Below are 14,232 nucleotides of genomic sequence, written 5' to 3'. Positions count from 1 at the left end.
ACTGCAGGAAACAATTAAAAACATTCATTTGGTTCACTTTAATCAGTTTGATTATCCGAGTCTTAGCTAGCTTTCAAAGCCGGCAGCAGTCACTCTCATTAACACGGGCATGTGTAACAGTTCTCAGGTGACTTCAATATTAAACTATGAAAAATGTACATCATATTTTCCACATTGAGTCCACATTGAAACATGGCCTACTCCGTAACCTCTGTATTTCATCAGCAGCGGAGTAACACAGTCTTGTATTGCTCCCATACTCAAATAACATGATAAATATCCCAAGGTGCAACAGGGCTGATAAAGGTCAAACAATCTACTATTCATTTGAGTCCACATTGCCCTGACAGGGGGACAGAGAAACAAACTTTGACCCAACAAGAGGAGAGCAAAGAAGTCTCTCTTGAGTCAAACATGAGGCAGTTTCAACAGTTTAAATCTGTAACGTCCTCTTTGCAGCTATAACACAAACAGCAGAATCTCATATTCAGTCAGAGAAAGGCTCGATTAGCCCTCATTGGATCAGAGAGATCCACTTCATTCTCATCAAGGCATCAAAACTGTGAGACGACTTGAGCAGATGAGACTTTTTTGGCAAACAGGTCCTCCTGTTATATCACAGGTCCTTTATTATCGAGGCAGTAACATAAACAGAATAATCAAAGAAAAACAACCTTGTCAGCAGTAAAATATCCTAAAATACACCTCATCACGTCGACAGTATCTGTGCAGACATCAGGGCAGACGGTAACAGACCCACAGTGGCAGTCAATTGACACACAGTCCACTTCTCAGATTACAGTTACAGCATGTTTACAGCAGACAGAACCGGTGATCAGTTTCAGCTACAGTCAGAGAACAGCAGCTGGTTCATTTCTGTATGGAAGACCATCACTGACAGGAGAGTTACATGCATGAAGCTCTCCAAATGACAAAACTACAAATACTCATTCGTCTAAATAAGAAGACGTTAAAATGTGACTTTTTAATTAAAACTTATGTGCAAGTACAGTATGTTAACGTTAAAATGTAGGCAAAGCTAAATATCGACTTGGTCAAGGTCATTTCGAGATCTAGGTCAAAATTTTGACTAATTGAATAATTAGAATTTATTATTTTTACAGGTTTGACTTGATTAAAATTTAGACTTAAATTTGACTCATCTAATAAGTTCTACTTAAAAACTTTAAACCATCACTTAATTTAAATAAAAAAAAAAAAAAATTGTGAAAGTGATTCAAACACAGACAAACTGATTCAAAATGATGGTGTGATAAAAGTGTTACTGAAGTCATTTCTAACTTTACATTCTTAACTGTTTTTCCTGGCAGAAATGGGCTTCCATACGCTTTCATTCATCTTTTGATTTTTTAGATAAAAACAATTCAACATTCATTTTTAAAAATACTTTTCACAACAACTCTCATTCATACTCAACCGAGTCAAAGTGAGATGACTAAGGCAGTAACCGTTTCACAGTCCTTTGAGAACACCGTGCAAGGTTTCATATCTACATTAGTTACTTTAAAAACATTTAATGCTGCCAGAGTTAATGACAGAAACGACTTTAGCTAACAGGATGTGATATGGTGTAAGCAATTTCCTGTCGACTTCACCTCAATAGAGCTGGCGTTAAACTCTCTGCTTAACACAAAAGTACTCCAGGGTAGGAGCATTCAGAAGGACCAGGACTCGTGTGCTGTTATTGACTTCCTGGATTTCCAAAATTATATTCATAAAAACCCCAAAGAGGGGGATAAAAACTTGTTGCTTTCCAACAGTTAGGCAAGATGATCTACACATCTCATGTTGTTGAGGCTACTGTACATTAAGAAGAAATATCTACTGTGGATATTTCAAATAACTCTAACATCACCTCTGTTGAAATATGTGTGCTGAAATACCCCAATAGATCATCACATCTCTTCTTTTAGCCATTATTCTTTGGAAGTGGAAATAAATGACACCTCAAACAAATCAATATGGTCCCAAAAATGCAAAGTGTGTGACTAATGTGGCGTGACAGTTTTCAGGATTCCGGATTTTTCCGGATTTTTCCTTTAAGCCATGATAGGCTAAGAATAATGTTAGTTTTAAAGCAGCATGGCTGGGAAATGTTTACAGTACAAATGAATAAATGTCTACTGGACTCCTGTTGACCTGACTGATCCACATACAGAAGAAGAAAAAAACAAACCGGAGAGCCACGAGGATCTTTAAACCAACATCTTTAAACAAATTGCTCTGTTTCACTTTGTAGACAAACTTTTAATTCCCTTTCTTTTTTAAGTTTCACCATCACACTGTCTGGATCTTTAACTACTTTCAAACACTTCTTCCCTGTGGACAGGTACGATTATCAGAGATGTAGCAAGACCACTTGAATCTACAGTAGTCTATATCATTTACAAAACCAGGTCCAAGAGAGATGGACAGAGTGTACCTGTACTCCTAATTGTAACAATGAAAGTCAGCAAAACTAGTCAGCAACTGGATCTGAAAAGCAGACTCAGGTTCTACAGCCATGTGGTGATCAACTAAAGAAACGCTCAACTTAAAACATGAAAACAGATTGTACTGGATGTGACAGAGAGGCTCTTCTGCAGACTCCTCTGGTTTCTACCTACATCTATTCTTCCTCCTCCTCCTCATCATCATCCTCGTCATGGCAATGGGTGATCTCCTGCGGTGTCTGGGGGAAGAAGTGGGGGGGCTGGATCTCGCTGATAGATCGAGTCAGCTGGTGTCGTTTGCACTCCATCTCCTTCATGTCCACATCGTGGCGGTTTCGTGTTGCCAGGGGCGACTCTGTGTCGTTGATGTTGACGTGCGAGTGCTCCACCGTCGACTCATGAGGCATCTGGGAGGAAAGTTTTAATGTAATGGCGGAAATGAAAATAATCTTTGCCCTGTTTGAGAACTAAAAGTAAATCTCACCAGCACATGTGCAGCTCTGAACAGATAGCTGAACGGATAGTACAGCAGGTTGATGAAGGAGGCGGCATACAGGTCAGCGTAGCGCATCACCTGGGAGGCAAACAGAGTCTGTCTGGATCCACTGCGAAACAGACTTCCCATCATGCCGTAGCACATGTCCATGTCATGGGTCACTTTCTGGAAAGGACGCAGAGATATCCATGTCAACATTTTAATCACTCGTATTATTGTTTCATTTGATTTTTTTTAACCAGAGATTTTGAAATGTATCAAAATATGATTTACACTACACACATTAAGATGACAACGACTCAGTCTTAAGGACGAGACAGGAAGACGAGACAGGAAGGCAAAACAACATTTAACCCACAAACAACACGCTCAACCCCAGTATCTTAATATCTGACCATCTTAAATGCTGATATACAACATAAACATTTATCAGAATGGTCACTGAAATAAATGTTGAACAATGGTAGTAATGGAACTTTTGGTGATGGAAGTTAAAAATGTGACACTGAAGGAGGAAGAAGTATGTGTGTTAGAGGAGGAAGTTGCACCTTAATCCGTCTCTGCAGTGAGCTGATGTCTGGCCTCTCGTTGCTGCTGCTGTCCAAATGCCTGAGGACAAAACACATGTGTTCTATGATCTGAGAGAACAGCTCTATTGAAAATACAGTTTCCACACAGCTGCTGGAGGCTACACAAGTGCTTCAAGGCAAGATCATATAACATGCTGAAAGATTCTACATTTCTGTGTCTCTACACAGAGACATCATGCAGCCCAGGTCAGGTGAATTTAATGAAGTAGAAAATGGACACTTTCTTAGTTATAGTAGAGCTCTTTAGTTACACCAGTCAACTCCACCAGTGTGAATTTCATTTAAACGAGGCAATGCAAAAGGAGTAGTTGGTATTTGTCACTCATGTCTCCCACAGCGGGGACTTTAAATAACTGCTGGGAAACGCAGTGCCTACAGGGAACCCTATCCCATTAGATGACCCTGACCTGGCAAAGCATCACCTTTCAGGCTATTTATCATACAGTGTCAAACCTAATGAGTGTTTACTGAAACTTATAGGTGAGGAAACAATTTCTATAAATTCTTCTTGCACTTGCATTTCAACCTTCCTCCCAATGTCTCAGAAGCTGCATTAAGAACGAATACATTGCAACACAACAAACAGCTGCCTCCACAAAGAGGAACTTACTTGTAAAGCTCAGCGAGGAAGCAGTCCAGAGACTGAAGCTCCTCAAATATGGCTGAAAAACAACATTAGGTTTGGTTATTTGGTTGCACCTGGTTAAATATAGATCACTGGAGATCAACAGAAGATGGAGCCCTAAACGTCTTAGAACTTAATGAAGTTCGATTATTGCAGCTCTTAGATTCAATTACTTCTAAATAACACTGTGAATTAAAAAATAATTACATGATTATAATTAAAATAGTGGGGTTATAAACTATATGCATGTCTATGGATGTACGTTTCCAGTCTCACAGCTCTTGTCAGTCCACACGTGTAACTCCTGGGCCAGCTCAGGTATCACCAGAAATGTCCTCCAGCCCTGACGCTTTTTGGATTTGAGAATGTCACCGAATATGTGGTCTCCAATGTAGATGATGTCCTTTCCTTTAGCACCCAGCAGGTCACACACGATGTCTGAAGAACCTGAGAGTACAAATACGGCGTTTTCAGTCTGTAACTTTGGTTAATACTGCTTTAGAAAAGGGAGTGATGAATGATTGTGGCATTCTCCATTTACAGCCTGCAGTAAATTCTTTGGGACCATAATGTGGCATATGGGTAAACAAAGTGTTACATTACATGTCGTAGGAATTAATGCTGTCCACACTTCAGTTAAAAGTGTTTAAGGGTCAGAACATAATGTCGTTTTTATCATTGAAAGTATACTTTAGTTCATTTGTTAATTTATTCATATAAAATTTACAGACAGATTTAGATTATGTGACTATCGGTGTATTTTTCTATAATCAGAACTGCAGATATAATAAAGTCATGTTTGACATTTCAGATGAAGAAAAAAACCTTTACCAGCATCAGAAAACGATCCGTTTGAGTCAGCTCTCATCTGTGTACAACCTCTAGACTAAGACTATGTAAAACCATGCACTGTAATTGTGTGTGCTAAATCACAATCAAATTATGAAAGAGACAAATAATGTAATGCACATGAAATTCGGAATATCACTAATTCAACACTATTTTGTTATTTTTTCTAAACTGTCAAAGCAAATTAATCATAATAAATAAATACACAGTTTTAATAAGGTTCTGTATTTACCAAATTAATCATAATAAATAAATACACAGTTTTAATAAGGTTCTGTATTTACCTCCAGAGTAAACAATCCCACGCTGGAGAGGTCCAGTGTAAGTGCCGATCTTCAGACGACCTGTGGTCTGAAAGCAACCAAGACAGAACCACACAATATATAACTTCCTATTTGTGTATAAATCAAAACATTTGATTGACCCAACTCTTTCAACAATAAAAAACACTGTAATTGGCTATATGTGAATAAAACCATAGCATAGTGTTTTGTCCATGCAGGCTTCTGTAGTTCACACTCACAGTATCGACCTGCCGCAGCACTGTTCCCTCTCCAAAGAACACGGGCTTGCGAGCGTCCACCAGGATCAGGTCAAAGTAGGACTGCCATGGCCGATGGGGTGTACCCAGCTGCAATAAACACAAACAAACACCATCAATGATTCAAATATTTTCTAAAGAGGACCTATAACACTTCCACGTCTATATTTTTATTCTGGGACTTTACTTTGCATGATTCAGACAATCATTACTTGTCTTATACTGGCCCTATATGCAGTCCCTTAGTTCAGCCTTTATCTGAAATAAGCCGAGTGTTCCTTTAAGGCCCACCTCCTTTTGGCCAACTTATTGGAAGCCTGCCGAGGGGCAACAGCAATAGAAACAAGCTCATAGAAACTCCAGTGGAAACTAGAAAACTGAGTGGAGCAAACTGAACGGGTGGATGGGAGCAACCCTGCACGTTGGGTGTTGCTGTGAAGTTGCAGAAAACGGTATAAAGAATTTAGCACAGGGCTGACTTCAGCTTGTTGCAAAAGTAGAGAAAAACATTTGCAACCTAGTATTCAGATGATTCAGAGGCCTGAGCTTCAGACTGAGGGACTACTTACATACATACGTTTACCTCCATATTTGAAACTTTGGCCATGTTTTATATGAATGTCTGACATTGTAACATCGCACATACGACAAAATAAGGAACAGAATAAAAGGTCCCCTCTGAATGAATCCTGGTTGCAGACATCATTGTCAACTCATCTCATCCATCAGTCATGATAAAAGACTTCTGCTTTTTCTAATCTTTCTCTCCATCATCCAAAGCATACCACGTGTCATATATGTGTCAACAATTTCTAACCAAGGTGGTTCAATTACAATCTACTGAATTTCTGACACTTAAAAATGTTATTCAATTATTAGGTTTACCTTTGGGCCATGAGGAAAGTCAAACAGGTAGGTCATAATTTTCTGTAAGAACACAAGAAATTATTTTTAAACACATGAAAAACACTGGACTCAAAGCACTTAAACTACATGCCATTCAATAAATTCACACACACACACACACACATACACACACCGAGGATGAACAATTGGAGCAACCAGCGATCAAACAACCAATGTTCCGATAACTGGACGCCCACAGGGAAACTATACTCCATCATGCACTATTACTTCATTGTACAACTTACTGTGCCAGGATACATGTACCGGTAACTATGAAATGAACAAATGTACATTTTTTTTCTACAGAAACAACAATGACCTAAATAAAGACAGTAGGTTTTGATTTACTCTCAGTATCCATTAACATGTCTCGCTGGGAACTTTTGTCTCACCTGTGTGTATTTGTAATCGCTGTTGGTGGCCAAAAACACTTTGGCTACTTCATTCATGCGACTGAGCAGGAGAGGAAGCTTCGGCTTCAAAGGAGAAAACCAGAACAAACATTAACAATGCAGAAAAAGAAAAAAGCAATATAGACAAAAATAACTATAGAGAGAAGAACCAGGTTGGTATATAGGAGATGTATAAAAGCTGCAGAGCTCATAATGGTGGTTTACTTACATCCTTGACCACATACTTCTCCAGGTTTTCAACCGTTTTTTCTTTTAAAGAGCCCTGTGAAAGTAAATAAGAGTTTGAACTCACAGCTTTAAATGAACTCAAAGGCCCACAGCTGCCTGGGTGCAGTTCTGATGTGGAAAAGATGATCATTGTACCTTAAAATGAACCCAGTCCACACCGTCTCGGACGTCCTGGAACATGCTCTTGTAGGACATGAAAAGATCACCATCTTTGAAGCCGGTCTCACAACTACAAAGGAGGTTAAATCTGGTTAACTTTGGACACTGTCAAGTGTGACAGTGGACAAGTATGACAAGGACTCTGATTATCGTCCTTAAACAGACTCAGACAAACAGCTTCACTTCCCACAGACAAACATTATTCTGACAATAACAGTGAGTATGTAGTACCTCGAGTATCTGGAGCAGTTACTGAAGAAATCAACCAGGCAAGCGAAGAGGTACGTTTCTGAGGAGAAACAAATAGGACTGGACTAAAGACCCAACCACAGGCTGTTTACAACTAGTATTAACATGCATCCTGGATTACCTGCCTTAAATACAAGTGTGAATGCACCAAAAAAGTGTTGTCTTACCAGGCAGGTTGAAGAGTGTGTTGAGGATGTAGAAGCGGTCTGTATCTCCACGTTGGATGAATTTGTTTGGGTACATCTCTCTGATGTCAGGCCTGTGGACAGTGAGCACAGATACAGATACAGATACATATACGTATACATACAGGTCAGACAGTGAGAAAGAGGATGAAACAAGGAGGCATGAGTTATACTAAACATAGAGTTAATTACTTTGCATTGCATTGCATTGTATTTCTGTTAGCACACTCACTGCAGGGGTCAGAAATGTGCAGCTTTGGCACAAAATGTTGGCCATGAAATATTGTACAGAAAGTCATAACGTCCAGGGAATGACCCTAAGGACTTTGGTTAACCCCTGACCTTCTTTCTAGTACAACCAGTAGGCCAACATGACTTTTGTTCTAACGTCACCTTTAGGTTGACACAGCAGTCTTAAGGAGAGTTGTATTTCTGATTAATTTAAACATTATTGATGGGCAAAGGATCAACTAAAGTTATTGAAAGATGTAATGAACTAGACAGCTCAGGGTAAGTAGCAGATCTTACCCTCTTAAGAAGTTGAATCCATGCACACACACCAGGATGTTCCCATAGGCATCTACTTTGAGCAGGTTACCATACATTGTGTCAAACACCAGACCTCTGAGGACAACGGAGACAGGTAAGAAGGCAGAAAATCAGAAACTGAAAGTGTTACTTGGAATGGAGAATTTGCATGAGCATTAGTGTTTAAATATACAGTAACTTCATCGTTTAAATGATTTCATCATATAAAAAAAGGAATAGCTTTGTGAACCAGCCTGGTGGGGAAGGAGGGGTCGTAGACAAAGTTGAGCAGCTCTTGTGGATATCCAATGGACACCAGTCGCTCCACTGTCAAGTCGAAGCCCAGCGACTCGTACTCAGGAGATTTATACACTATGAAGACAGACAGGGAAACAGGCTCATGTGTACAAAACACAAATCAGGATGAAGCACCAGAAAGGACAGAGTTTATTCGACATCATTTCACATTGAATTGGAAGCAGGGCTTTGTCTCTTATTAGGAGTCTACATGCAGTGATGTGTAGGCTCTTTCTTAAGACTGATACTACAGGGCTCAAACTACCCTTACCTGCCAGAGTATAATCCATATCAAAACCGAAACACTTGATCTTCTCCATGGCCAAGCTTCGGTTGACAAACACTCTGGGAGGGGAGAAAAAAGAATCCATCAGTGCCTGACAGCTAGCAGGTCCAATCTGAATGCTGCACTGCTCATCTTTCCAACGCAGACTTCTAGTTCAGTTTATAGCAGACAAACCAGTCTGACAACTGTTCTTTACATTTTCCAAATTTAGAGTTGTGTTTGAGGGATCTACCATAAGCCACTTAAATAAAACTTAACAGTCAGAACAGCAACATACATGCAGACCTCTTTGTTATGTACACAGTGATCAGAGCATCGATATAAATCCTCTTTGCCTTGCCAAGAGCCTATGGTTTACCTTTCAATGGGGATTTTATGTTGACTGATGTAAATTAAAGCACTCTCTAAAAGTCCAAAAAGAGATATTAACATTATTAGAGTTGAACTTTTAGTAATTGGACTGAAATTATAATCAAGGTATTCATTACAGAAAATTAATGAAATGAAGTTTTCATTTGTGCAACAGAAAAAGATCTGCTTGTAAATATACTGTATAATGAAAGTAATCAATAGTTGCAGTCCTTCACAAAATGACCTCCACCACAACCAACTACAGCTATGTAACATTAACAGCTTTAGAAGTTCTCAGTCATCCTGGTCATGGTAATTCTAAGCTTAATCCGAAAGACAGCTGGACTTGGTTGAAGTTCTTGAAGACGTTTCACCTCTCATCAAGAAGGCTCCTTCAGTTCTAACTGAACTGTATACAGAGGCTTATATTTTTAGCTCTGTCCACCAGTCAGTTCAAGAACTTCAACCAAGTCTCGTTGCCTTTTGGATTAAGCTTAGAAGTATATGAGCTGTTATGTTACATTACGAAAGGGGTTATCCATGGAAGATTTATTTATTTATTATAAATAATTATATTCCATGGATTTTCCAAATCTTTCAAGGATTTTTCTTACATTGCTAACTGCTTATATACAAAATTACAGATTATACAACCCTAACATAATCTGTGACCCTGCTCAGACTGCACACCAGTCAGATGGGGTGAGAATCAGGTTGACCTTAATGGATGAAGATTACAGGAAAGATGAAGGACCAAGGGAAATGCACAAAACAAGCTCACATTAAAAAAATCACAATGACCACCACCTGCTGTCCCCACAGGGAGAAACCCAACTCACAATCAGTGTCAGTATGAATGGAGCTCCATGAGAGTTGGATGGAGAATCAATTCACATAGACATCAAAACGGAAGAGTAATTGAGTCAGTAGTCGCACTTTGTTTCAACAACAAAAGGATGTCATACCTCATTGCAGGATGGTTTTGAGCCAGATCCCTTGGCAAGCTTTGTAATAGAGAATACATGTAGTTTTACCACTGAACTCAGGGCTGCTCTTACCACTCATGACATTCTACCTGGCTTTGCTGCATTGTCTTTGTCGATCACTAAGATATCTTACTGCAGCTCAGCCCCTGTTCAATCCCAACATCAGCAATATGACCTGCCTCAATTACCTGCCATCTATATTACATTAAAGTCTCACACATACAAAACATAGACACATTTGTTTCATATATTTTTCATGGGACCAGGGCTCTTTTTTGAATGCAACTAATGAAGTTTGATAAGCTGTTACACCTCAATGCTACGTATTAGCCTATTTTACATTCAGTATCCCAGATTCTTTGAACTCAAACTGAGTATTGATTAGACGTGGAAAAAGTCAACAATGACAAATATGTGTGCTTTTATGTTGTAATTAATGGGACATTAGGGACAAACTACAATGTGTTCTGTACACTGTTTTTTTTTTTTAAAATGACGTTGATTTAAATCTTCTTTAAGAAGCTGAGCTTCACAGGTCATTCAACAGTCTCCAATCAAGGTGAATTAAAAAAAAGTGTTGTCTGTAAGCTATGGTGAAAGAGTGAAAACATTCTAAATTAAGGCATGCTCTTAAAGAGACTTGGATGATTTTAAGGTGGGACTCTCCAAACAGGGAAAAGCTGGCCATCTACTGTAGGTAACAAATTGACGATTGATAAGTACTTCATATAAGCCCACTTCAAAATTGAAGAACTATCCCTTTAATTAACTGTACACATACAATAGTATTAAACATAAAAGAAACAGCCACATACAAAGAAACATACCACAAAGCTATAAGTGAGCTGAAATGGGCAGATAATTACATACAACAGGTGAAATTGTGTGTTCATTCTGTGTCAAACATCAGAGTAAAACACTGATTTAAGTTTGGGCTTTAAGTTACTTAGTTTAAAGATGGCAGAAAGAACGGCTTTAAATGTGCATAGTTAAACTGTTGGGAGAGAGTACAGTGATTATTCCTCAGGTCCAAGAGCAAGGAAATATGTCTGAGAGACTGAAAGAGATTTAAGGGACAAAAACTTCATGAAAACTACAGTATATGTTTTGTTCACTGGTTTTAGTTGTACTTTGCACAGTTTATAACTGTGATATAATAAAACATTGTCATATCTGAAAATGGGATACACTAAAAAAGCCTGACAAATAATCCTGCTAGCGTTGAATCATCCGGCAATTTTGCATGTTTATTTTCACACTGTATTACTGAGTCCATGTCTATGTCCATGTTCATCTCAAATCATTAACAACCAACAGGATTACTCATTTATCCATGAACAAAGCTTAGTACTTATTGTGGAAACTCATCTACTATATTTGTATCTTGAAGCTGCAGTGGTGATTTGGTGATTTAAAAGCAGCTCAAATGTCTGTGAACTTTCCACCCAAAATAAACTCACACACACCAGAAACCGGTGAATTGACAACCAAATCTGTGTGGCAAAACCTTGGTGTCAAAAACAGGACATGTTTAAGCCATCCTTTTTGCTGCAGTCTAACACTTACCTATGGTGAGCTTCACGACGATACTTCTTCATGGCCACACCATCCATGTTAGCTGGCATGTCAGCATAGTTCTGCAGTCGGTCACTCCATGAAGTCGTCATCTTTAACTGTTAAAACTGTATGAAGGAGGAGAAGAGCTGCCTGTTAAACCATGAACCAAACACATACACAGTGAGCTTGTGGGACTTGTGGGTGAGATTGTTATGCTTAAAGCTCCTATGAGGAACTTTTCGTTGGTTATGAAACAGACTGAAATTAATTCTAATTACTCTCTATGACCTACAAAAGCAAACAAACCATCAGCGACATGATTGATTATTTCTATATTGTTATTTTTAATGCCTGAAACTGCTGGCCAGGGGGGTAGGTGTCAGAAGAAGCGCTTAACTGCACGCTGCCTTTGTTAACATTTTCCAGAGCAAAAATTTCAAGTGAGTGATACATACTGTATGACTGTAAAACAAAGCAGGAGATTTGTTTTGTTAAAAACCACCACATAAGCATGTACAGGACAAAATCAGCAAAGAGATAAGAGGTATGACTTTGTCCACAGGGGTCGCCAAAATCAACACATAACAAAAGTTCCTCACAGGCCCAGTCGGGCTTCTTTTGATTACCTTGGGCTGAGGAAAATAGGGTTGGGCTAGTAGATGAATATTGGGCTGCTTCTGTCAATATGTCATTTTATGGTCAAAAACAAAGATTTTGTTGTTTCCACTCACTCATTGTTTACCCATTTGATTGACATGAGTTGTATTTATATGTATGAATAAGGGAGGACCTATATTTACCTTGACGTCATTATCATGGCATATTCATTTATTTATATTGTTTATTTTTTTATGTTTCATTTTGGCAGTTTCATTCCTCCACAGTCGTATAGTTTTTAAATAAGTTGGATTTTTTGTTGTTGCTCACATTTGATGGCAGTATTTAAGCACTTTATTCTGCTTTCGCCACAACACCAGGGGTGCATTCTGCAATTTCTCTTTTTGGTTGTCTAACTGCACTCTTTTTACGAAATCTCCCCCTGGAGATCAATAAAGTATTATCTTATCTTTTTGGGTTGCAATAGCATATTTATCTAACACTTTGGTTATTTGATGCAGATATGAAGCTTTGTATGCTTATGATCTGCTTTCTATTGCATGTGTAATTGTTTTACGGTTTTAAACGGGTTTCTGGCAAGGTTACGATTTGCACTGGTTTTGTTGGTCAATCTGATCTTACAACACTGCTCACAGGAGCTTGATTAGTGACACAGACTATAGAGTTCTACTCAGTCTACTAACAGGGTGTGACATGAGATAATATCCTGACCTAAACAAACTGTGAAGATTAGCAGAGTATGCTAAAGCAGTGATTGGACAGACATGCAGTCACCAAGATTTCACCTCTGACCTCAAACGTTAAAACTGTCTGTACACAAGACAATAACACATTCAATACTCATGTGAATATACTGTAAAAAAATAAATAAATAAAAAGGTCCTATTAACGGACTCTATTATGAATTGTGTGTCGTATTACAGCGATATCACAATATGTCAGATTTGTTTACATAGTTTGGCATAACGTCCGCGTCAATGCTTCTTCCAAATTAGGCTAAGTTAACGTTAGCTCGGTACCCTGTAAAGGCATGTATATTCAGAGGCTTATTGCTAATGGCTAAAATTAGCCAGCAAAGTTGCGGATGGGTTCTGTGGGTTTCCATATTGCTGAGACAGCTGCAGCGTTTCCTGAACCAGCTGTTATGTTAACTTACATGCAGCTAACAAATCAAACCGCAACGTAATGTGACGTATTAAACACGTGACAGATAGCTGTAGCCAGCTCTCCAATTTAGTTCCAACACGTATGATAATAATTGTTTAAAATACAGAAACACTGTAAACAAAAACACGACAACAACCACTCACCGTCCGTCCTCTTCTCCTCCTTCCTCTTTTTCTTCTTCGTCTTCGGGGTTCTACTCCATCCAGTATCCTTAACGTGACTTTACTGCCCCCCTTTGGGTAGCCTACAGATTATTAATAACAGTAATTTAAAAAGTCATTTTCAGCCCTTCACTTTGTCTCTAATAAAAGTACTCCGGCCTCTCCTTGCATTGATTTCCTAAAATATGTGACAGTCACTTGGCTTTATCAGTACTTCTTTCTGTTTAAGTATATTCCATTGTCACTTTTTCATGACCCTATTATAACTAACTCTCATAATGAAAAGTGCACTGTCTGGGTCCAATTCTCAGTCTACTCATTATTATGTGTTCTTTTATGTTATTTTCCCACAATCCTTAACACACCTACTTTATTTTGGATTAAGTGTAAATTTTGTCCTTTTGTTGAATTATCCCTTTAAGGTTGCCGTTGCTGATGTATTGTCCTCCACACTTTCTTCTGCTTTTAGCATATTCCTTGTGCCCACATACTTGGCCAATAAAAGTGATTCTGTTTCTTCTGATTCTGATGTGCTGCAGACAGTGCTGACAGTAACTATGGAGATTTAGTGCCCTCTGTAGGACAAA

General features: G+C 38.7%; 1 protein-coding gene across 1 annotated transcript; it reads right to left on the bottom strand.

Moving 5' to 3' along the window:
* Positions 1 to 1,583: 1,583 nt before the first annotated feature.
* Positions 1,584 to 13,687, bottom strand: nt5c2a (5'-nucleotidase, cytosolic IIa). Its single transcript, XM_069658644.1, has 19 exons — positions 13,628 to 13,687; positions 11,709 to 11,824; positions 10,122 to 10,160; positions 8,791 to 8,864; positions 8,477 to 8,594; positions 8,223 to 8,318; positions 7,677 to 7,768; positions 7,492 to 7,549; positions 7,237 to 7,330; positions 7,082 to 7,135; positions 6,853 to 6,936; positions 6,440 to 6,481; positions 5,537 to 5,644; positions 5,298 to 5,364; positions 4,441 to 4,611; positions 4,150 to 4,201; positions 3,498 to 3,558; positions 2,938 to 3,114; positions 1,584 to 2,860 (listed from the first exon to the last, which is right to left on the bottom strand). The coding sequence occupies exons 2-19, from the start codon at positions 11,807 to 11,809 to the stop codon at positions 2,630 to 2,632; spliced, it is 1,719 nt and encodes a 572-aa protein (XP_069514745.1). The 5' UTR covers positions 11,810 to 11,824; positions 13,628 to 13,687; the 3' UTR covers positions 1,584 to 2,629.
* Between the last annotated feature and the right edge of the window lie 545 nt (positions 13,688 to 14,232).

The sequence above is a fragment of the Semicossyphus pulcher genome, unplaced genomic scaffold (assembly GCF_022749685.1).
Source record: "Semicossyphus pulcher isolate SPU_LCO1_2020_fin unplaced genomic scaffold, fSemPul1.0.p SCAF_12, whole genome shotgun sequence".
NCBI classification, from domain to species: domain Eukaryota; kingdom Metazoa; phylum Chordata; class Actinopteri; order Labriformes; family Labridae; genus Semicossyphus; species Semicossyphus pulcher.
Note: the sequence above shows the minus strand (reverse complement) of the source record. Positions and strands in the feature narration are given on the sequence as shown.